Here is a 25,758-nt window from a genome sequence, read left to right on the forward strand (position 1 = left end):
AGGTTGAATGGACGATTTTTTTTGGCACAAATCTAAGTCTTATTTCCTCGTGGCGTGGACTGCCGATTAGTCCTGCCACATATCAATCATAAAACGCACCTATCGCTAACCTGCAGCCGCGTCAGGCTCGTCCCCACTTTTGCCTGAGCGCATGGATCTATCATAATATAGTTCCCTCAGTGTACGGGGCAAAATGAAGACGGAGAAAGACAGTTCGAGCTGACGCAGAAGTGGACAGAAATCTACGGGAGACGAGAGATGCGATGCGCTCCGTTGCGCTAATAAACAAACGCACGTGTGTGTCGTATCAGTCCGCACGGGGGAGTGCGCATGCGCACTTCCACCTGCGTTCTCAAATCGCCGAAAAATCGTCCATTGCGCCTTTAAGTGCCACATACTGCACTTAAAGTTGTGGCAAAATCCCATACTGCCACACATGGAATACAGAAGTAGGCTTTGATAATGCAGCCTAGATAGATTATAGCAGCAGCGAGCCTCTATCCATGGAACAGTTTGAACATGACTCTGTAGTGGCTGATCCCGCAGACAGTACAGTGTTGTGATGAGTCTGACCTGTACATAGAGGTCTTGTCCCTCCCGGTGCAGACGAATCCTATGCAGTCTCCCATCCGACAGTGAACGCACCACGGGACTGAACACGTCCGGGGCTCTGTCTGCCTGCAGCTGGTACCAGATCTGAAGACTGCCTGCAAGACACAACGCAGAGAAGGAGTTGTAAACAGTTCATTACATTTGAGTATTATACTAGACAGAAGAGACTTACAGTTCCTATATGATGCATTATCTTGGCTTTTTAATCTACATTTGGACACCTGTGGTATTTTATGTTTTACAGCTTCAAAGAATGTATATGTAACAAGTAAATCCGGAAGTTGTTTTCAATCTGAAGGTACTGGTTAGAGAATCTAGTATTTACACAGCTAGATAAGTCTCTGGTTGCCCTATCCTATTGCTCTTTGTGACCCTCCCCCTCACAGCTGTCAAGTACCTGATTGGTATTTGATTGATTTGATCTCTGCCACGGTTTGAGGGGGCAGTTGTAAATATAAGGTTGATTATACCTTAGTCTAACCAAAGTGAATCTCTTTGAACAGAAATGGCCTCTCTCACAACCCTTTGAAATATTCCCTTCTCCCTGTAAAAAAGTGTGCACCCGACTGTCTTCAAATGAGTGCTTAAGATGAAGGTGGACAACTGATTGCGAACCCAAACCGGACGGCAGTCTCGATTTGAAAAACATTCTCCAACCCTTTTCTACCACAATGAACGTAACTGGCGGTCAAATTAAAAGTTAACACATTTATTATCAAAAAAAAAAAAGCAGTATTACAAAAATGAGCATCTGTTTTGAATTTCCAGGAACAGAACGTTAGTTAGTTTGCTTTTCTATTACAGGAAATAGAATTATAAAAAGTATACAAATATACTATTTTGCTCCAGAAATCTGTATCTGTAGATAAAATTAAAACCTATTGAGGGTTCATCATTTATTAAAGTATTTTACCAATAAGACCAAAAACTTCAAACAAAAAAATCCAATAAACCAGACTCTGACATCACTCACAGTCATGTCCCTGAATGTTTTTTAATTGACAAAACAGACTTGATTTTTAAGATTTTGTGATATTCTGAGGTTAATCCCAGTTTCTCCATTGGAATCATTCTATTTCACTTTTGCCTCCTTTAGAACACTTTAGATTACAAACCTTTAAAGTTCTATAGACCCATGTAGTGAAGTGTTGACCCATGTCTAGACTAACGTATTGATCATTCCATATTTGTTACTCTATTGAAGTCCCTGTCTCATCCTCCTTCAGTCCCGTAGACTTTTTCTTAGTTCACGGTCCCTGGTTCCTCGTCTCTGTTTGACTTAAGTCTTCTGTGCCTGTGGTACAGACGCAGCTGGATGGACATGTCCAGGACTCATCGCGGTCAGGTGCAGGACTGGACCAGCAGGACACAGAGACCACCTTTACATCTCATAATAGTTTTCTTTCATCCTGAGAGCTCTCCCCCGCTCTGCACCAGTGGGAGGCTCGGAAAATACTACAAATCGATAGAATGAGATGAGGTTTGAAGGAGTTTGGAATGGCTCAGGGCAATGACTAAGAGTCTTAAAGTGCAGATGACAGGTTTTATGATTTTCTCATTTTGACTTTATCTGATGGGGTGATGCCTGCTGTAAATATAAATGAAAGCAGCAGTTTGTGAAGAAAAGTTGAAAACTATGTTGATGACAGGGAGACTGAGGCTTCTATTCAAAAGGTTTGGCACAACTTTTACGCAACAAACACATTTTTATGACTCTTTAAACATTAATTCAACAAAATAAAGTTGCTCTCATGTATTTTTATTTGTCAAATAATAAAGGGCTCTGTGCACAGCAGCAGTTGGCTAAACTAACTGTTTCTTACAGCTAAAAAATATGAAATAAACAACTAATAAAATTGAAAGTACCGCCGCGGTCTGGTGCGGCTTCCTGGTATTAGATGAATGTTCTCACCTAAAATCATGTGAATCTGCGTGTTCGTCACAAAGGAGCCGCAGTGGACCGTTGGTGTAACATGTGTAAGTAACCCAAGCAGTTTTTAAACCGCAGCAGCACTGGAGACAGTGTACGCGAGGTCAAACGCCTCAACAGTAGAATAAAGTTAGCGTTAGCATTGAGACACAAACACTGCCTTTATAAGCACAAGCGTCGTTTGGTCTTTAACACATGTTCTCTGCCTGATCTTATTCACTTTATTCCGGAAGTTGCCGCGGGTGTCGATATGAATTGTGTCCCTCTTTCCACTTGTATTATTTAACATAGATCTGTCGACCTCGAGTGAAAATACGTTCTATACTCAAAGCCATTTTCAGGCCAAGGGAATCAGCTGATACAAATGAACATGGGACATTTTACACAAATCAATCTACTGTATATCATATTTTAGCGGCCAGACTTTCACCATGGTTGCTAGGTAACAGTCATCATCGTGTTGGGAAAGTTCACTTTCTACATGAACTAGTTCAGTTCATAGTTCACACATTTTAAAATGAACTAGTTCAGTTCATAGTTCATAATTCAAAATTTTGAACTAAGTTCACAGCTCCAAAAAATGAACTAGTTCAGTTTTTTTCCATATTATGCAATAATTGTTCTAAATTATTTCCACAGCCCAAATACAACCACAGGCAGCAATTATTGTATTAGTTTAATGCTGAAAATATGTGTCAGATTTCATCTTCATATCCAATTTTGAATCCTTCCCCAGGATTTACATTCACATTGAAGGGACTTCCCTCATGTGATGCTGTCCATTCAGCACCACACTAGCAGCAGTAGCAGCTTTCAACCCCACAGTATATTCTCAAAAACATGAGGGAAAACTTGCTGGGCAAAGTTTGCACAGAAATGTTAGATTGTTCCCATCCTCACCGACCTTATCATAAAACTCACGTAACTGGTCGTAGCAGGGCGACTCCTGCTGCTCTGTTCTGTTGCTTTTTGTTTTGATGCGCAGTGCGGTGACGCAAATCTATCGGCCTCTACAACTCTGGAGCTCTCACACTTGCCAGACACAGGCTCTTTTTGGGCAACTTAACGGTGTTTTTCGCCTGGAAGTCTCTAGAAATCTGACACTTTATTGAACGAAAATAAAAAGAACAAATTTTGCCGTTCACAGACACCAGAATGAACGCGTTCATATTATCGTTCGTCAGCAGTAAAACCGTTCGTTCAGTTCACCAAAATTATGAACGCGTTCATGAACTTTCGTTCAATGAACGCGTTCAGGTACAACACTGACAGTCATGCCATTTGCCAGAATGAAGTCACGCTTTATAATCAGAAAGTCAAATTGTAAACTTAATGCTGAACTGGGATGAAATTTGTGACGTTCTTACCGCAGTGTTGTGAGTGCGTGGAATGAGTTGCTGAATGTCCTTTCCACTCTCTCATCCACATTTTACTCTACACTGTCCTGTCCAGTAAAGCCTATGGGCCAAGAAATCTAAACTGCTTCACTCCTCAGTGTGTCTGCTGTGAAATGATGAATTTCTTACTTCTACCAAGGGAAATATCAATGCTAAGGTGTTATTTTTAAACGATGAAACTGTTTTTTAATCTATTTTTAAATTGATAACAGTCAAACAGTTTTATATAAATTGGTCATATAATGCAATAAAGACCAAACTTGATTTGAAATCTTCTGCAAATTGAAACAGTTACAGACGGACAGTAAAATAACTATAATAAACAAACTAGCAAATAATAAGAAAGACGAGGACAGTTCTCAAGGTTGTTGGGATAAGAATAAATCCATATTTTCTTTACCTTGTACTAAATCCCTGAGGGTGCTACAAAAACATTAGACCGAACGTTTCTGCATTACCATTCAGCACCCTCATCCTCACTGCTGTTATAGCAATCAAATTCAATCACATTTCATTTATAGAGCACAATTTATACAAAGTGCAATTCAAAGTGCTTTACAATGTTAAAAACACATAAATAACACAAAGTGTAAGTCATAATAAATTAATAAATAAATAAAAACATAAAACACATTAACGTGATATTTAAAATAAAAAAAATCTGTGTATTTACATACATTACATGTATTTTAGTCCTGACTCTGGCACCAGCAGGAGGCCGGTCTATGTTTAGTCCTGACTCTGGCACCAGCAGGAGGCCGGTCTATGTTTAGTCCTGACTCAGGCACCAGCAGGAGGCAGGTCTATGTTTAGTCCTGACTCTGGCACCAGCAGGAGGCCGGTCCCTGAGGTCCTCAGAGTCCTAGATGGTTCATATGGCACTAACATGTCTGAGATGTACTTTGGTGCTAGGCCATGGAGAGACTTTTAGACAAGCAGAGCTGCTTTAAAGTCTATTCTCTGAGCCACAGGGGGCAGTGCAGAGACCTGAGAACAGGACTAATGTGATCGTACTTCCTGGTTCTAGTCAGGACCCGAGCAGCAGAGTTCTGGATGTACTGCAGCTGTTTTACAGCTCGTTTGGAGAGGCCAGTGAGCAGGCCGTTACAGTAGTCTAATCTACTGGAGACAATCGCATGGATAAGTCTCTCCAAGTCTGGTTTAGACACTATACTTTTGATTTTGGCAATGTTTGTCGGATGGAAAAAGGCACTCTCCTGTGCACTTAGACTTGCCTTTCATATGAAGTGCTGTACAATGTCATCACTAATGTCACTTTGAATCATACTATTATTCTTAGTAAATGTAAATACTTTGATTCTTATCATGTTTTTATGGCTCGCACATTCCTTCCAGTGCATGAAAGAGCTGCCTTGACAAGTGAATTTAAGTGGGATCAATATGGCTGTATCTTATATTATCTTTTATCTGCTGACATGATGTGGACAGTTTATGCAGACTGCAGTGGTATTTAGAGATGACACAAAAACTGGCTGTATTTAATAACCACATTAAGTCTACTTAGTCATTTTAGAGGAGCCATATTATGCAAGACTGACTTTTATGAGCTTTGAACCACATTATAATAGTTTTACCTCATCATTAGCTTAAAATAATACTTTTACCATACTGTTACGAATAATTGCTTTCCCAAAAGTCTGAACTCTGCTCCAAACCACATGCGTTTTCTGCATTAATAAGACCTAAGCTGACCATAGACGATTAGAAATGACTGAATCTAAGCTTCAGGGTGAGCAGCTTTTAGTTTTTAGATGGAGTAAACCCCTTGGACATAGCTGTCAAACTCTGGCCAAATCTGGCCCGCCAGACGTTTTAATCTGGCCCGCCGAATATTTCAAATTTATAATATATATATATTATTATTATTTTTTAAAATCGATTCATAGAACCGTAGTTACATCCGTAACCGTTTTTATCGCTAAAACTACACGTCCCACAATGCCGCCGGTGGCCGCCCCTCCCCCACTGGGCTCTGCTGCACTGCTGTGTGAGCTGCCGAGTGAGAAGTGCTGAGTTGCACACTTTAAGCACTTTTGAGCAGAAGTTTAGTGGTGTGTCAGTTCAGGTGTACAGACAACTACACAGACGTGGAAATGTTAGTTAGTACATTTAAATGTTTTTTTAGATCTTGAGAAGTTTATTTTGTTATAAAGTAAAATGTTTATCCCTGTGTAGAACTCTAGATCAACTCTGAAGTTGTAATGCACATAAACTGAAGCACAGTTTTGGTGAAATTACACTTGTTTTTCTAAATACATTTCAGTTTATGAGAACAAACATTTTGTATTTTTTTTTATTGATCAAGTAATTGCTTCAAAACAGCGTAGGCTATATAAAGCTATTTTTTTCTTATATTTTTAATAGTTTTATGTTTTACGTTATGTTCGGCCCGCGACTCAGCCTGAGCGTCGAAATTCGGCCCGCGGCCCAAATGAGTTTGACACCCCTGCCCTTGGAGACAGGATATTTTGTCATTTTGTCAGAACATTAAGGCCAGATACTGCGGGTAAATAGTAAGAAAATCTTAAATTTAAAGATATTAACTGGAAACGTCTGGAAATAGTTTCCTTTTATACATGTATGTCTTATAATCATGTATTTTTCCATATAAAAATTAGGCCTCTTATGTGTATTAACATATTTGGGACATATAAATTTGGAAAACCTGTTCAGGGTCAGGTTTAAATTTCTTGCTTGATTTTGTGGACAAATTACATACAAACAATTTACCAGTGTTGTGTGCGGTCAGGGCAATCAAGACAAGCAGTGATTGACCAATAAAATCAAAATACACCGTGTGTCACAACTGTATTCCAATTGTTCCTAAATATATCCAAATACGCCCGTTTTCCTCTCACTTCTGCTGCTGAAGCTGGAATGGAAGTCATTGTGTCTTTTAGTGGCCTCTACAGGCCGCTGAGCAGTACTGCAGGAAGCATGATTCTTGCTGCTGCTCAGTCTGTGACCGTGTTCAGAGGCCCGTTCATGCTCCGCTCTCTAACATGAGCTTTTAGGACCAGAGCGGTCAGCAGCTTCTTTTAGAGCTCTGCACATGTGCTCTGAGGACACCAGCCTCAAACACATGGATCTGAGCTCAAACCACACTGAATAAACCTGTGTAAGAATCAAGGATGTTTGCAGATTGTGCCCTAACTGAGCATGTGCAGAGGAGAAGTGAAGCAACAGCAGCGCCAAGTTTCAACAAGTGACTTAAAAACTATATTTTACAGACAAGTCTGTGTTTGTAGCTAAGGCTCTGTTTGTGTTTCTAATGATGAGACGTTACAAATACAGGCAGTATTTTAAGAAACATAGCGCGCCATGAATTGATCGGTGAAGTGAGCCTATTCAAGCCTATTAAGCCTATTAAGCTCAGTAGTTTAGTCATTCACTATTACGTGGGAGACTAAGGTTTGAAACACCCCAGGTCTGCTTGTCCATCCACCCATTTAGTTAAAACTTGATAAAATCAGGCTTAGAATTAGATGGGAACAAACACTTCGCTTGATCTGTCAAAAATCTTGTTCAAGTTCAAGATTGTAAAAAAAAATACATTTGGAGAAAACAGCCTTTTAAATTATACTAACTTTCCATCACCGTGTTTTAATCCACATTTTGAAGTACTGTATAATGCATTTAGAACCCTTAATTTGCATAAGGTTTGCATGCTCGCTTGAGGCGGCTTTTGATTCATGCACAAAACATGAAGCAACTATTAAAACTCATGTGACCGTCGGACACAGGTGATGAACAAAACCAAAATAATCCACATAATCCCATCAGGTTGTTTGTCACTAATCCTCCAGAAAATCAGAGCTAAACAAACATCACTGTGTCGCACAAGCTCAGGCGAAAACTAAACATGTTGTCCAACTATAACTCTCTAATCTTCATTAGCGGAGAAACTCATGAATAGTTTATGTTTTTCCAATGTAAAAAAAGTGTTGTGAGACTTCAACTTCAGCGTAACATTTAGCCATAGCAGCTTTTTGTTTGTTCTATCGCATTATTAAAGTTTCAACAACCTGCAAAATTTTGTACAGGATGAAATAATACGCAGCTAACAGCTAAATAACAGCAATAAAACCTCAGCAGGATTAGATCATATGTGCATTTTGTAAGGGTGGAAATGCACTCACTGTCCATTATAAATCTACGGATGTTCACAATGTTACGATTATTGTGAGAAAAAACATCACGATCATTGAGACTGTGACTAAACAACAGAGAAATCTTTCATTTTCTTTCATTCCCGTGGTCTGAAATGTTACTATTCCTCAAGTTTGTGACTGACTTTACGACATTTAACTTTCTAAAAGACAAAATAAAGTTAAATGTGACAAAAGCAGCAAGATAAAAAAGTTCTTTACATTTAGGTCTGATCTACAGTCCAATAAATAAACTAAAAATACCTCATTTTGCTTTTAACATGGTCAGGATGATTATTTTTTTGGTTTGTACGATTATATTCGATTCACTGAAATAATATCTTGACATCCCTAGTGCAGACATTGAGAGAGCAACAATTCCGCCCTTCAATTCCCTAAACATTTGCAGCATTTCTCACATTTACGATGGTTTAAAATCTCGTGGTACTTACCGTTTCGTGCCAGGATGACGGCGATGTACTGGTGGCTGAAGGTGCAGACGCTGAGCAGCATGGCGGGGGAATGCGACGTGACAAAGCTGAAGGCCATGTCCTCCCTGGCCCGGCTGCCCTCCCGCTCCCGCTCCCGCTCCCTCCACACGCTGGCCTGGGAGCTGCGGTTCTGCATCACCGAGAAGGGCTCCTGGAAGGTGAAGGTGACCGACGACTCGCGCTCGAAGGACACCGACACTTCTGCAGGAGAGAAAGAGAGTCGGGGGGAGGGGAAATTAGAAGAGGTTTGGGATTGAAATATGACATACGACTCCTGCAGTAGATACACGGGATGGATACGTTTGGAATGTACTTTTAGCAGCAGCAGCAAAAAAAGAAAAAGAAATGGCTGACGCTGAATGACTGGGACTTAATGACAATGGAAATGTACAGAAAAGAAATGATTGCCTTTGCAGTCATTTTAAAAGGGGGAAATTAGAAGGATATACCAAGGACATACATTTTGTGAATCATTTCTATTTTTTTGCTACACTATTTTGATTTACCCTCATACTCTTTTATATTAAAGTAGTAGTGACGTAAACAGTCACTTACCTAACGCATTCCGAGCATCCTTTAATTCACTGTGATGAGTTTATAAGCGCCTTTCACAACTTTGAGAGCACAGTTTCCCCTTCCAATTAGCCTTTGCCTCGATAATGATAGAGGGAGAAAGAGCTATAGGACCACCAGAACTGTGCCACTCCCAGAACACTGAGAGGGTCCCCCGTCGACAGCAGTGATTTATGAGTCATATTGGGCACACTATAGGACAGGACTTATTTATAATCTGCTCATTTGTCTGTCACAAGCTTGTTCTGCTGGATCCTTCATCAGCTTTACCTTCAGGCACGTGCTGCAACACTCCAAACACCCCACAGCACCAGCATAAGCTTTTCTTTATGCATTTAAGTTTACTTGAGTCAGAATTACATCCTGTTTTTTGCGGTTTTGAAATGTGAAAAACAGAACTAATTTTTGCATGTAATGAAGTAAAATCTGTTGTTCTCCAGTAAAGCATCCATGCAGGTGAAAATTAGACCACAGCACTTTGTCTAAATCGAAATATAAAGCAAAAAGGAGGATGCTAATGTTTGTTAGCTTTACCTGGGACGACACAACTCTGGGCTCAGAGACTTGTGAAAAGTGCTTGTAAACTCATCACGGTGAATATTTAGGATGCTGCGAATGCATCAGGTAAGTGAGCGATACACGTGGAGTTGTTTAAAATGAACTTGTTACGTTTTCATGAAAAGAGTAAAAACCTTTTACAGTGACTTTAAAGTTTTCTGTTTCAAAGTATTTTTTTGCCAAAGATCTTTTTTTAATGCGGTTGTCAAACATCTATTTCATAAAGAGTCCAGCCAATTGTTTGTAGGAGGGTTCAGAAAGCACTTAAGATTGAATTGGGCTCATTTACATCAGGCGTTTTGGGAAAGATAGACCCTCATGGTACAGACGTTTCACCATTGAGGCCAAACGACCCTGTGTGCACTTCCAACGAGCCCAAGAGGAGGCTGTGTGCGCAGAGCTGATACACAGAGCTGCATACAGCGCTTCATGTCTCTTCTCTCAGAGAAAAACAAACAGATAAAAAGCCTGGCTGAGCGTGGAGGGTCTGGATCTGCACGGTGAGCAGTGAGGCAGCTGCTGAATCGAAAACCTAAGTCTTGCTTATTTATCTACTATGTAGTTTCATACTTCAGGCACTGCTTCCTCTGCTCCCGTCCCTTAAACTCTGCCAATGCTTTTACAGCTCTGTATTCACCTTTTGGCCACAGATCAACACTTCTGTTGTAATCGCACTTCCGGTCGAGCAGGAACTCCGTTTACTTGTGTCAAAAATGTAACCAACAAGTCTACAATGCACCGATTCCCTGAGCCTGAAAACAGCTTTTTAGTCTATTTGGAACTTATTTCTCTGGACGCTGGCAGCCCTGTGCTCACTAATACAACCAGAAGAAGTATTACGTCGTATGCCAGGGCCCGGACGGGCTTCTGGAATAAGGTGAATACCAGAGTGTTCAACAGCACAGACTTGTGTCCGAGTGGGAGACTGTCTGATCCCAAAATCTATCACAGTAGGAAAAACTCTTGGTCACAAGGGAAAAACTAAATAGGCCAATGTTAAGTCTGCCAGTAGACTTATAACCTTTAATAGCATAGCCACACCATTAATGTGGCAGTTTAACCTTGGATCTATAATATGAGCTGGATAAGACACACTCTCTCTGTCCTTAAGTGAATTAGACTAGTGGCCACTCCGCACTTCCAGGCCCAGAAACACTTCTCCCAAAGAGCGGCAATGGATTTTTGAGGAAACAAACTGCTTTAGACAAACTGAGTTCAAATTTTTCAGCATCAACAGAGGGTGTTCAGGCTTTTAGGAGGTGTCAAAAATAAACCACAGATGCCCTTTCAGTCACTTAAACACCGTGCATCGCATCCTGATCGCGTCCTTGAGCATCACATCCAGAATCTCAGAGAATGCTTCCTGAAGGACTAGGACAAATTTATCATCAAATTGGTGAAATATATCATGCTTTAAGACGTCAAACATCAATTTCACAAGGACAACTTAAGACAGGAGAAGGCGTGGCGTGAAACACTCCAACCTTTGAAAGTTATCAGCCTAATTCATGCAAACACGGCAGACTTGGCTTGTTATTGCTCCATGTAAAGCATCGTCCCTCTGACAAAAGTTAATATGTGAGCCTTATAAAACAGTCGCATAGCAGGAGCAGCTCTGACGTCGCTGGTGCTGATTGATGATTCTAAATGCCTATTTTACGTGTCGCTGTAGCTCCTGGTGTAAAGTCCAGGTTGGATGGAAGAATAATCTTTTCTTTTGAGACTTGGTTGAACCCACAGCGTAGCAAGCAGACGACAAAGCGGCTTCTGTCCTCAAAATGGCAGAACCAACGAGTGAGTAATGTATAGATAATATTTGAGAACTTTTCCCATTCAATACATACAATATTTTGTTTAGAATTGTTCATTTCTATGACAACGGTCCTATATTTCTATCCCTCTGAAAAGCATGAATAAATAAAGGGATAATGCCTCCCAGGCATTATCCCTGAGAATGACATCATCACATTATCTCATCACAAACACCAAATGTCCAGACTGGTTCAGACTGGTTCAGACTGGTACAGACTAGTTCAGACTGGTTCAGACTGTTCCAGACTGGTCCAGACTAGTTCAGACTGGTCCAGACTGGTCCAGACCGGTTCAGACTGGTTCAGACCGGTTCAGACCGGTTCAGACTGGTCCAGACTGGTCCAGACTGGTCCAGATCAATTCAGACTCCTCCTGACTGGTCCTTACTGGTCCTGAATGGTCTTGACTGGTCCTGACTGGTCCTGACTGGTCCTGCCTGGTCCTGGCTGGTCCTGACCAGTCCTGCCTGGTCTTGACTGGTTCAGACTGGTCCAGACAGGTTCAGACAAGTTCAGACTAGTCCAGACGGGTCCAGACTGGTCCTGACTGGTTCTGACTGGTCATGACTGGTCCTCAATGGTCCTGATTGGTCTTGACTGGTCCTGACTGGTCTTGACTGGTTCAGACTGGTCCAGACAGGTTCAGACTAGTCCAGACGGGTCCTGCCTGGTCCAGACTGGTCCTGACTGGTTCTGACTGGTCATGACTGGTCCTCAATGGTCCTGACTGGTCTTGACTGGTTCAGACTGGTCCAGACAGGTTCAGATTAGTCCAGACGGGTCCTGCCTGGTCCAGACTGGTCCTGACTGGTTCTGACTGGTCATGGCTGGTCCGGACTGGTCCTGACTGGTCCTGACTGGTGCTGACTGGTTCAGACTGGTCCTGCCTGGTCCTGACTGGTGCTGACTGGCACTTCAGACTGGTCCTGCCTGGTCCTGACTGGTCATGCCTGGTCCTGACCGGTTCAGACTTGTCCAGACTGGGGCTGACCTTCCTTGCAGCTGGGTCCTCCGTAGGCCGACTGGGAGCAGTCACAGGCGAAGCCGCTGCTCTTCTCGATGCACCGGCCGCGGTTATGGCACAGGCTGCTGGAGCCGCTGCAGTAACCAGGGCAACCGGGGCTGACACCGGGGGCTAGCTTAGCACGCTCCTCCAGGTCAAAGGTCACTCCGTTAATGACCAGAGTCCGGATGCAGCCCAGGAAGCCCCTCTGCCGGGAGGACGTCCCACCTGAACAAGAGACAGGATTTACTATGACATTTCTCACTTGGACAATGACCTTTTAGGTATTATTCAGTAACAAGTTCATTCTTCTCTCCATTCATCACAGTCATAACATCTACAGGCTCCGGGTGCCACAGTTTTTGCCCGGCCAGCCATTACATGCTTTTTCAATATTTGACTAATGCTCTTTTAGAACAGAATTAGTCTTATCTTTGGAGCTCGGGCAGATTGTAATAATTACAATTGTCTGAAAGGGTGAGTGAGGATGGAGTGGTGGCAGAGCAGTGGGAAAGTTTATGTTCATAATATGAACATAAACTTATGTGTCTACAACTGCTTTAACGTATATATGTGTGTTTATATAGATTATATTTAGATAATTTAGAGTATCGCTACATTATGTAAATCCAACAGAGCTGTGTTAAAATGTTGTCGTTGAGGTTCAATTATCAGGCAAATGTGAAATGTCTGTAAAAAAAAATATCACAAAAACATCACCTAATATGCTTATTAAAAAGTTTACAACATAACTTTTTTTCCCACGTACATTTTTGATCAGCTCTATTAAGGACTCAATATTCTAATTTGGCATCTTCAAAACAACATTCATGATCTGATCAACATTTCAAATAACTGAGTGTGAACAAAGTCTTTGCATCTGTAGCTTACCCACAAAGAGCTGGCTGTTGAGCCGTAGCCTGGTGTGTCCATCGGGCGGTGCCTCCAGGAAGCGCAGGGGCAACTGGTCCACCTGCAGCAGAGCCTCCTTCATGCTCCTCTCGGCTCGGACGTGGTGCCACTGCCGGTCGTTCAGGGGCAGGTGCGACTTCACCGTCAGCACCATGGGACCGTTCCCCACGTCAAACGAGAAGGTGACGATTGACGGAGCTGCGCAGACAGAACATGACAGAACACGGCGTCAAATTCACACATGAAACAAGCGTCCACGCCAGAGTGTTGGAGTTGGAGCTTCTCCCTCCACCTGATGGTGTTTTTGCAGTACCTCGTACATGACAAAAAGTTCATATAACAATTTTGTTGGAGGCTAGTATACAGTATACATCTTTATCACAATTTATGTTTAGTCTTGTAGTATTTTATTGCTTTTAAGAGATCGATCAACTGAATGGTCACACTCAATGGTGATTGGTCAAATCCACTTGTCACTCATTTGGAGCTCGCATCCAACCGCAAAATAATTAAGTATTTATAAATCTATTTACGGTGAAGCCTGTTATGAAAGAAATGAAATCAGAAATCTCGATTTTAAGTTAGTTAACCGTTAGTTCATGCAGTTTTACGCGCTAATTTATATCTCAAATAGAATACAAAAAGGTTTACACTCAACAGTGACTTTTAACGAGGCTTTGGTCTAAATGTGCTCGATGGCTTAGTACCAGCTCAAACCCTCTGGATTATTCACAATGTTTTTTTGCTTTTTTTTAGGGCTACTGCTAACGGCAAATGCTAATAGGCAAATGCTATAGGACAAATACAGTGGCCTGGCTCCAGAATTCCAAAACATTAAAATATTCCGAGAAGTGTCTTCAAAGCCGTGTCAAGTGGAACACCCCTAGGTTTGGTTTAAAACTTGATTATTAGACCCCTAACTCTAACCTTACCATATTTAACCTTGTCGCTATTGTAAATTGATAAATGTCCCCGTGTTAATACTGTATTTCAATGTGCCTTGTGAACGTTCATGACGAATTGGCAAATTTTAGCACCGTGGCACAAATGGTTACACCCCTAGTGGCAACCTAACCACAAAACAGATACTTGGGACTGTTGCCTTTCCACAGATCTTGAGTCTGGTTGTATCCATGCCGACAGATACGTTTAATGCCATATTGGGAAACAAAGCACTAACACATCCCTTGAGACAAGCCTTAATTAAACCAGAAAAGTTACGCAGTGAAGCTTTAAAATTCAACAGATCACTCACAAACACATCTACGTTTAAATGTTTTAAGATGTTTACATACTTTATATACTCTATACTTTACATAAGACACCTTTGTACTCGATACTTGAGAGCTTAGGCCCAGAGTCCATTCAAAAAGCAAAATAAAACCACAAATCAGCTTCTCTCCAAGTGCTTTGTGATGGATTATAGCGCTGCCAAGTTTATACCATCACCATGGAAACAAGCTCCCCGTCTCCGCTGATCACAAACGGCTGCAAAACATTTTCTCAACTACATCAAACATTTGCTTTTCAAGTGTGTGACTGGGAGAAGGAAAGATTCACAGTCAAATATTGATGGGATATAAGGTTTGTTTGTCCCGCTATGTTTAAGAAAATAACTAGTAAATCCACAATAATCCCGCGCTACTGTCACAAATAACAAGTGTGACTCCGTTTAAACAAGAAGAAGGTAGAACTAATGCGTGGCGAAAGTTAAAGGGCCAATAACACGCAATATTTGGGCTTTTTTAAACGACGTCTGTGGGAAGCAATCCATTCATGTCAATGTAGAAGAGCTGCTCTGACACCAACAACTACAGGAGCAAACAGACTTTAGGTGTTTTATTGTGCAAAATACAGATACAGAGATGTAGAAAATAATAAAGTGGTCCGTTTGATCTTAAAAGGTCAAACTCATGGACAACCGATTCACCTTTCTTTGAGTTCAATTGCGCTTGTCGTGCTTCCATGTTGACATGTTTTATCCTTCTGTCTCCTTGGCAATTTGTCTCTTAAAAACAATCGAGCGGTGAAATGGTTGAGCGAGTTGATTGGGGAGTCCCAGCTCAGATGTGTCCCGGGGCTCTTCATTCTAGGCAGGTTCAGAGACTGTCAGAGTCCATTTTAAAAGACGACTTCCATCCTCTTAATGATGAGTTTCACTGCTCCCATCAGGACGGAGGTAGAAGTGCCTTTAGTTCCAGCAGTTTAGTTTTTATGTGACTTGAGCCTGTAGTTTTGATATTTCTAATTGTGTTTCAATTATTTTGGCCTGGACCATGCACTGTTTTCACTCTATGCAGATGCAGTGTTTCACTTAGGTGCTTTGGCTCACACAGGGGAACAATAATATTACTCTTCTATAGTTGTTAATATTATTATTTGATATTTTTAAATGCCCATGTTATTTAATGTGTTTATAGTGATTAAATGCTTATAAAAAGTCTTATAAACATGTCAGGGGACGGCATTTGTAAGTACTTGCAGTTCTTTCATTTCATATTTCATGTTTTATATTCAAGCCTTGTCTGCATGGATGAAGCTGAAGTACTCAATGGAAATACATGAATATATATATATATTTTTTTTACACAATGTATCTTCTTAAACACTGATACAATATCATTTCATCCACCCAAACACAACTCAATTCATCAGTGAAATAAATAATGCTCAGCTTTATATAAACTGCTGGCTTTCACTGGCATTGTGTCGGCCACAAATGACCAGTAAGCATTCATATTGATTTGAATTTCATCCCCTCACTCTAGTTGAGCTGGGACAGTTTCTGCATCTGTCCCATGGATCTCTATGTCGTGTGTGAGGCAGTGCTGCAGCCGATGCTTGTGAATCCTATCTATCTGATAGGTTCCAATTTGTTAATGTAAACCAGAGCTCCTCACCAAGCTCTAAAGTAATTTACGGTGTGCCACAGGGTTCGGTACTCGGTCCAATTCTGTTTACTCTTTATATGCTGCCATTAGGCAACATTATCAGAAAGCATGGCATTAACTTCCACTGCTATGCAGACGACACTCAGCTGTATTTATCAATGAAACCTGATCAGAGCGATCAAGTAGACAGACTTAGTACTTGTGTGAAGGAGATAAAAACCTGGATGACACTAAACTACCTGCTTCTTAACCCTGAAAAAACCGAGGTCATTGTGCTTGGCCCTAAGCATCTACGAGACGCTCTATCTGAGCAGATAGTCACACTGGACAATGTCAGTGTAGCCTCCAGTTCTACTGTAAGAAACCTTGGAGTCTTATTTGACCAGGAGCTCTCATTTAAAGCTCATATAAATCAAGCTTGTAAAACAGCCTATTTCCATTTGCGCAACATCGCCAAAATCAGAAGAATCCTGCCTAAAAGTGATGCCGAAAAACTTATCCATGCATTTGTAACGACTAGATTAGACTACTGTAACTCCCTGCTCGCAGCGTGTCCTAAAAGCTCCATAAAAAGCTTTCAACTGGTTCAAAATGCAGCAGTAAGATTACTAACAGGAACAAAAAGAAGAGAGCACATTACGCCAGTGCTGAAGTCTCTTCACTGGCTCCCCGTCGAGTCTAGAATCAAATTCAAAATTCTACTCTTGACCTACAAAGCCATAAATGACATGGCCCCATCCTACCTCAAAGATGCTATAGAACCATATCATCCAAACAGAGCTCTTCGCTCTCAGAATGCTGGCCTTCTGGTGGTGCCAAGAGTCTCTAAAAGTACTGTAGGAGGTAGAGCGTTTAGCTACCAAGCTCCTGTGTTATGGAATCAGCTCCCGACCCATGTTAAATATGCTGACACAGTCTCTTCATTTAAGTCCAGGCTTAAAACGTTCCTCTTCGAAATCGCTTATGGTCAGAGTAGTTAGGAACAGAAAGATAAACCCACAGCTTCAGCTACGCTGCCCTAGGAGTAACTATGCTGGGGGAAGTATGACAGCTTGAGCACTATCCTCTTCTTCTTCTGACTACTTATGCTATCAAACAATATTTATTTTTTGATTCCACTTGCAAACTGTTCACCGCCTTCTTTTCTTTCTCTCACTCCTGAGGACCTGTGGACCCAGATGCCCCTCCCCTGGTGAAGTGGTCCCTGCCCTGTGTGGACGGTCCCTCATCTGCCTGAAGAGTGGCTCCAGTTCGCCTCAGTCGGTCCCTCATCTGCCTGAAGAGTGGGTCCAGCTCGCCTCCGACGGTCCCTCATCTGCCTGAAGAGTGGGTCCAGCTCGCCTCCGACGGTCCCTCTTCTGCCTGAAGAGTGGGTCCAGCTCGACTCAGACGGTCCCTCTTCTGCCTGAAGAGTGGGTCCAGCTCGACTCAGACGGTCCCTCATCTGCCTGAAGAGTGGGTCCAGCTCGACTCAGACGGTCCCTCATCTGCCTGAAGAGTGGGTCCAGCTCGACTCAGACGGTCCCTCATCTGCCTGAAGAGTGGGTCCAGCTCCAGTCTCCTAGTTTTTCCTGGCCGAGAAGGAGAGTCTAAGGACAGAGGACCCTGGGACATCGTCCCTCGCCACCACAGACATTGTCTGACTTCATCGCCACCACAGACATTGTTGATTAATTTCTCCCTGTGGCCCTCAGAGGCAACTGTTGTTGTGATTTTGGGCCTTACAAAAATAAATTGATTTGATTTGATTTGAATGCATGTCATGGCCATGGAGACGTAACACACGGAGCAGATCAGTGGGAGTCACGGACTGGATTAGGCAGGCGGAGCATGAGACAAAATGCAGGCTGGATTTCTATAATAACAGTAGTTTCTCATGGAGCAGAAGATCGGATTGAGTTATGACACTTGTTTTGGCGTTCAGTGATTAGTGCTGCATAATTTGATTGACAGGGTGGGGGAGCGCTGTTGGAGGGGCGGGGCACCTTGCCTATTGAATATAGGGGAAACACTGAGATGTATGTGGCTCACTGCCAAGCTAAATATACCTGTTGGTATGAATAAGCTAACCTTGAACCTGTGAGCTAAATGCTACTGCTATGCATTCCATTAAGACTCAATCGTGACTCATCTTAGCAGTGCTTAAAATACACAACATTCGTCTTAAAAGAGGGAGTTTTCACCCAAACCAGACCACAACCCCCACTATGACTACTACTACTGTATATGGTATCACCGACCGAAACAACAGAGCGGGCTAAGAGTGAGGCTTAGAAGCAATCTTTCCCATTTCCCGTTTTCCCGAGTTTACCTGGCTCTCCCTGGACCCAGAGGAGTATTTTGTCCTGAGGGCTGTTACTCTCCTCTAACTGCTCTGACACACGATCTGCTGACTGAACCTGACGACGCACAAGACTCTGTGAAGTAGGAGCGAGCGCTGAGGGACGTTCAGGTGGGTCTAGTAATGGTCGCTCGATGCTAGAAGACTACTCTTGTGAGAAGCCTTTTTTATGTTTCTTGTGGTAATGATTGTGAAGAGCGAGAATCATATAAACATCATCTGTGCTTATAAATGTAGCCGATAGTCTCCTACAATCGCTTTCTTTATCTTAGCACAATTTTCTATTACGAAGAAACCGACCAGGACGACCGACCCCCAAAAGCAAAGCACCCACAACAGGACGGGTGCGTTCTTTATGAAGAGTGCATTTGGAATACTCCAGTGTCCCTGTCATCTGCAGCACACGAGCAGTCCCCGGAACGCTGTGGGAGTGTAGTCCTGCTTTGGGCCCGAGCACTGATGTAACATGATATAAGGCTGCAGAGGGAGCCGTCGGGCGCGCTGGATTTATGAGGCGTTCACTGACACATCGTCGATATTTCCCCAGGTCCCACGGGCTGCGGCTAAACACTACAAAAGAGCAGATGAGACTAGCAGCGGTACGGCCAGCTCTGCTCTAAGATCTGCACACAGGAGTGGGATTAGAAAGGAAATGTTTCGTGAAGTATGTTTTCAATTGTTTTACTTTATTGTAGCTTTTTATTAGTTATATTTTGGACACCTAAGCCTTATTTTACAGGCTAAAATAACGGATATGTATGGGAAAAAAACAAGCACAATTCATTTCTGATACCTAACGAAACAAAAGGTTCTACCATATCAAAGTAGACGTACATTTTGTGAAGGTAATCTGAGCGCTTGGATGATCAGCTAGTGAAAGAAAATGTGCTTAAAAACAAACAAACAACAAAGACAAAACATTAAATGTCGACCATATCTAATTATAGTACCTTTTTTATTTAAATATTAATGTTAAATGTACATAAAACTATAACTTAAAATCTGACATCCACCTTCTGTTTTTCTTGAGTATATTGATTCTGATATTGACATCTATCAGGAAAATTGCTTCAAGGCGTCAATTAAAAGTGCTTTATCTGATTTTTACTGCAGTCAAAACGTATTCTTCACTTTCCTGACGCATTCTTAGCATCCTAATTATTCACTACAATGAGTTTATAAGCACTTTTCACAACTTTCAGAGCACAGAGCTGTGTTTCTTATGAAATAATGTATCTACTGACAGCACAAATGACTTGATCAGTGAAACACTCTCTCCTCAGCAGAGGGAATTACAAAAAGGGCAGATAAACGAACATATCTTGTCCCTGACACGTTAATGTCCCATGCAGCTCGAATGAACAAGATGTGAGTGTTTTTGTGAGGCTCAGACCGATTGAATAACTAAGTGCAAATTGGTGTGTAAATTTGTTAGTCTGACCCTGTCTAATGATTAGCGCTGGAACAAAACACAAATAACATTGTAAAGAAGGCTCACCAGCATCTTTCTGCGGAAACACAAATACAGCCAAAGTGAGGAACGCTTTAAACCATGTGTTCCATTCAGCCAAATGTAGACCTTTAAACCCAGCTCTTCAAATCACGAATGACCACAGAGCCATATTCGATCTTTATCTTTATCGCTCCATTAAATGTAAACCATCTGGAGCTAAAAGCGTGACTCACAGCTGAGCTCGATGCGGATGAAGTGGTTGATGCCCTGGTTCTCCAGGAAGACGCCGCTGCTGCTGCTGGTCTTGAAGAAGAAGGAGACGTCCGTGGACAGCTCACTCTGCAGAGCGGGGAAGTGCAGGTACGACGAGTCCTGGTAGAACGACGCCGAGTTCCACAGCGACTCTGAGGACAGTGAACGCAACACACTGAGATTCTGAGGGAAGCGAACGCAACACACTGAGATTCTGAGGGAAGCGAACGCAACACACTGAGATTCTGAGGGAAGCGAACGCAACACACTGAGATTCTGAGGGAAGCGAACGCAACACACTGAGATTCTGAGGGAAGCGAACGCAACACACTGAGATTCTGAGGGAAGCGAACGCAACACATTGAGATTCTGAGGGAAGCGAACGCAACACACTGAGATTCTGAGGGAAGCGAACGCAACACACTGAGATTCTGAGGGAAGCGAACGCAACACACTGAGATTCTGAGGGAAGCGAACGCAACACACTGAGATTCTGGGGGAAGCGAACGCAACACACTGAGATTCTGAGGGAAGCGAACGCAACACACTGAGATTCTGAGGGAAGCGAACGCAACACACTGAGATTCTGAGGGAAGCGAACGCAACACACTGAGATTCTAAGGGAAACGAACGCAACAATGAGATTCTGAGGGAAGCGAACGCAACACACTGAGATTCTGAGGGAAGCGAACGCAACACACTGAGATTCTGAGGGAAGCGAACGCAACACACTGAGTTTCTGAGGGAAGCGAACGCAACACACTGAGTTTCTGAGGGAAGCGAACGCAACACACTGAGATTCTAAGGGAAACGAACGCAACACACTGAGATTCTGAGGGAAGCGAACGCAACACACTGAGTTTCTGAGGGAAGCGAACGCAACACACTGAGATTCTGAGGGAAGCGAACGCAACACACTGAGATTCTGAGGGAAGCGAACGCAACACACTGAGATTCTGAGGGAAGCGAACGCAACGCACTGAGATTCTGAGGGAAGCGAACGCAACACACTGAGATTCTAAGGGAAACGAACGCAACAATGAGATTCTGAGGGAAGCGAACGCAACAATGAGATTCTGAGGGAAGCAAACGCAACAATGAGATTCTGAGGGAAGTGAACGCAACAATGAGATTCTGAGGGAAGCGAACGCAACAATGAGATTCTGAGGGAAGTGAACGCAACACACTGAGATTCTGAGGGAAACGAACGCAACACACTGAGATTCTGAGGGAAGCGAACGCAACACACTGAGATTCTGAGGGAAGCGAACGCAACACACTTGAGATTCTGAGGGAAGCGAACGCAACACACTGAGATTCTAAGGGAAACGAACGCAACAATGAGATTCTGAGGGAATGAACGCAACAGACTGAGATTCTGAGGAAAGCGAACGCAACACACTGAGATTCTGAGGGAAGCGAACGCAACACACTGAGATTCTGAGGGAAGCGAACGCAACACACTGAGATTCTGAGGGAAGCGAACGCAACACACTGAGATTCTGAGGGAAGCAAACGCAACACACTGAGATTCTAAGGGAAACGAACGCAACAATGAGATTCTGAGGGAAGCGAACGCAACAATGAGATTCTGAGGGAAGTGAACGCAACACACTGAGATTCTGAGGGAAGCGAACGCAACACACTGAGATTCTGAGGGAAGCGAACGCAACACACTTGAGATTCTGAGGGAAGCGAACGCAACACACTGAGATTCTAAGGGAAACGAACGCAACAATGAGATTCTGAGGGAATGAACGCAACAGACTGAGATTCTGAGGAAAGCGAACGCAACACACTGAGATTCTGAGGGAAGCGAACGCAACACACTGAGATTCTGAGGGAAGCGAACGCAACACACTGAGATTCTGAGGGAAGCGAACGCAACACACTGAGATTCTGAGGGAAGCAAACGCAACACACTGAGATTCTAAGGGAAACGAACGCAACAATGAGATTCTGAGGGAAGCGAACGCAACAATGAGATTCTGAGGGAAGCGAACGCAGCAATGAGATTCTGAGGGAAGCGAACGCAACAATGAGATTCTGAGGGAAGCGAACGCAACAATGAGATTCTGAGGGAAGCGAACGCAACAATGAGATTCTGAGGGAAGTGAACGCAACACACTGAGATTCTGAGGGAAGCGAACGCAACACACTGAGATTCTGAGGGAAGCGAACGCAACACACTGAGATTCTGAGGGAAGCGAACGCAACACACTGAGATTCTGGGGGAAGCGAACGCAACACACTGAGATTCTGAGGGAAGCGAACGCAACACACTGAGATTCTGAGGGAAGCGAACGCAACACACTGAGATTCTGAGGGAAGCGAACGCAACACACTGAGATTCTAAGGGAAACGAACGCAACAATGAGATTCTGAGGGAAGTGAACGCAACAATGAGATTCTGAGGGAAGCGAACGCAACAATGAGATTCTGAGGGAAGCGAACGCAACAATGAGATGCTGAGGGAAGTGAACGCAACACACTGAGATTCTGAGGGAAGCGAACGCAACGCACTTAGATTCTGAGGGAAGCGAACGCAACACACTGAGATTCTGAGGGAAGTGAACGCAACAATGAGATTCTGAGGGAAGTGAACGCAACACACTGAGATTCTGAGGGAAACAAACGCAACACACTGAGATTCTGAGGGAAGTGAACGCAACACACTGAGATTCTGAGGGAAGTGAACGCAACACACTGAAATTCTGAGGGAAGCGAACGCAACAATGAGATTCTGAGGGAAGCGAACGCAACACACTGAGATTCTGAGGGAAGCGAACGCAACAATGAGATTCTGAGGGAAGTGAACGCAACACACTGAGATTCTGAGGGAAACGAACGCAACACACTGAGATTCTGAGGGAAGTGAACGCAACACACTGAGATTCTGAGGGAAGCGAACGCAACACACTGAGATTCTGAGGGAAGCGAACGCAACACACTGAGATTCTGAGGGAAGCGAACGCAACACACTGAGATTCTGAGGGAAGCGAACGCAACACACTGAGATTCTAAGGGAAACGAACGCAACAATGAGATTCTGAGGGAATGAACGCAACACACTGAGATTCTGAGGGAAGCGAACGCAACACACTGAGATTCTGAGGGAAGCGAACGCAACACACTGAGATTCTGAGGGAAGCGAACGCAACACACTGAGATTCTGAGGGAAGCGAACGCAACACACTGAGATTCTGAGGGAAGCGAACGCAACACACTGAGATTCTGAGGGAAGCGAACGCAACACACTGAGATTCTGAGGGAAGCGAACGCAACACACTGAGAGTCTAAGGGAAGCGAACGCAACACACTGAGATTCTGAGGGAAGCGAATGCAACACACTGAGATTCTGAGGGAAGCGAACGCAACGCACTGAGATTCTGAGGGAAGCGAACGCAACACACTGAGATTCTGAGGGAAGCGAACGCAACACACTGAGATTCTGAGGGAAGCGAACGCAACACACTGAGATTCTAAGGGAAACGAACGCAACAATGAGATTATGAGGGAAGCGAACGCAACAATGAGATTCTGAGGGAAGCGAACGCAACAATGAGATTCTTAGGGAAGCGAACGCAACAATGAGATTCTGAGGGAAGTGAACGCAACAATGAGATTCTGAGGGAAGCGAACGCAACAATGAGATTCTGAGGGAAGCGAACGCAACAATGAGATTCTGAGGGAAGCGAACGCAACAATGAGATTCTGAGGGAAGCGAACGCAACAATGAGATTCTGAGGGAAGCGAACGCAACAATGAGATTCTGAGGGAAGCGAACGCAACAATGAGATTCTGAGGGAAGTGAACGCAACACACTGAGATTCTGAGGGAAGCGAACGCAACACACTGAGATTCTGAGGGAAGCGAACGCAACGCACTGAGATTCTGAGGGAAGCGAACGCAACACACTGAGATTCTGAGGGAAGCGAACGCAACGCACTGAGATTCTGAGGGAAGCGAACGCAACAATGAGATTCTGAGGGAAGCGAACGCAGCAATGAGATTCTGAGGGAAGCGAACGCAACAATGAGATTCTGAGGGAAGCGAACGCAACAATGAGATTCTGAGGGAAGCGAACGCAACAATGAGATTCTGAGGGAAGTGAACGCAACACACTGAGATTCTGAGGGAAGCGAACGCAACACACTGAGATTCTGAGGGAAGCGAACGCAACACACTGAGATTCTGAGGGAAGCGAACGCAACACACTGAGATTCTGGGGGAAGCGAACGCAACACACTGAGATTCTGAGGGAAGCGAACGCAACACACTGAGATTCTGAGGGAAGCGAACGCAACACACTGAGATTCTGAGGGAAGCGAACGCAACACACTGAGATTCTAAGGGAAACGAACGCAACAATGAGATTCTGAGGGAAGTGAACGCAACAATGAGATTCTGAGGGAAGCGAACGCAACAATGAGATTCTGAGGGAAGCGAACGCAACAATGAGATGCTGAGGGAAGTGAACGCAACACACTGAGATTCTGAGGGAAGCGAACGCAACGCACTTAGATTCTGAGGGAAGCGAACGCAACACACTGAGATTCTGAGGGAAGTGAACGCAACAATGAGATTCTGAGGGAAGTGAACGCAACACACTGAGATTCTGAGGGAAACAAACGCAACACACTGAGATTCTGAGGGAAGTGAACGCAACACACTGAGATTCTGAGGGAAGTGAACGCAACACACTGAAATTCTGAGGGAAGCGAACGCAACAATGAGATTCTGAGGGAAGCGAACGCAACACACTGAGATTCTGAGGGAAGCGAACGCAACAATGAGATTCTGAGGGAAGTGAACGCAACACACTGAGATTCTGAGGGAAACGAACGCAACACACTGAGATTCTGAGGGAAGTGAACGCAACACACTGAGATTCTGAGGGAAGCGAACGCAACACACTGAGATTCTGAGGGAAGCGAACGCAACACACTGAGATTCTGAGGGAAGCGAACGCAACACACTGAGATTCTGAGGGAAGCGAACGCAACACACTGAGATTCTAAGGGAAACGAACGCAACAATGAGATTCTGAGGGAATGAACGCAACACACTGAGATTCTGAGGGAAGCGAACGCAACACACTGAGATTCTGAGGGAAGCGAACGCAACACACTGAGATTCTGAGGGAAGCGAACGCAACACACTGAGATTCTGAGGGAAGCGAACGCAACACACTGAGATTCTGAGGGAAGCGAACGCAACACACTGAGATTCTGAGGGAAGCGAACGCAACACACTGAGATTCTGAGGGAAGCGAACGCAACACACTGAGAGTCTAAGGGAAGCGAACGCAACACACTGAGATTCTGAGGGAAGCGAATGCAACACACTGAGATTCTGAGGGAAG

At 43.6% G+C, this 25,758-nt stretch overlaps 2 protein-coding genes across 2 annotated transcripts in view; both read right to left on the bottom strand.

The window, feature by feature from the left end:
* Positions 1–25,758, bottom strand: part of LOC140359387 (complement C1q-like protein 2) — a 249,498-nt gene that overhangs the window by 88,733 nt on the left and 135,007 nt on the right. The window lies entirely within an intron of this gene.
* LOC140359386 (contactin-associated protein-like 5) overlaps positions 1–25,758 on the bottom strand; it is a 170,950-nt gene that overhangs the window by 10,337 nt on the left and 134,855 nt on the right. Inside the window, exons 15-19 of the mRNA XM_072444287.1 lie at positions 20,375–20,545; positions 13,436–13,654; positions 12,533–12,772; positions 8,561–8,800; positions 574–707 (exon numbers count right to left, since the gene is read on the bottom strand). Coding sequence (XP_072300388.1) covers positions 574–707; positions 8,561–8,800; positions 12,533–12,772; positions 13,436–13,654; positions 20,375–20,545 — 1,004 coding nt within the window. The remainder of the gene's footprint in view (positions 1–573; positions 708–8,560; positions 8,801–12,532; positions 12,773–13,435; positions 13,655–20,374; positions 20,546–25,758) is intronic.

The sequence above is a fragment of the Eucyclogobius newberryi genome, unplaced genomic scaffold (assembly GCF_026437365.1).
Source record: "Eucyclogobius newberryi isolate DKJ021-1_F unplaced genomic scaffold, fEucNew1.0.hap1 SCAF_14, whole genome shotgun sequence".
Taxonomy (NCBI): Eukaryota; Metazoa; Chordata; class Actinopteri; order Gobiiformes; family Gobiidae; genus Eucyclogobius; species Eucyclogobius newberryi.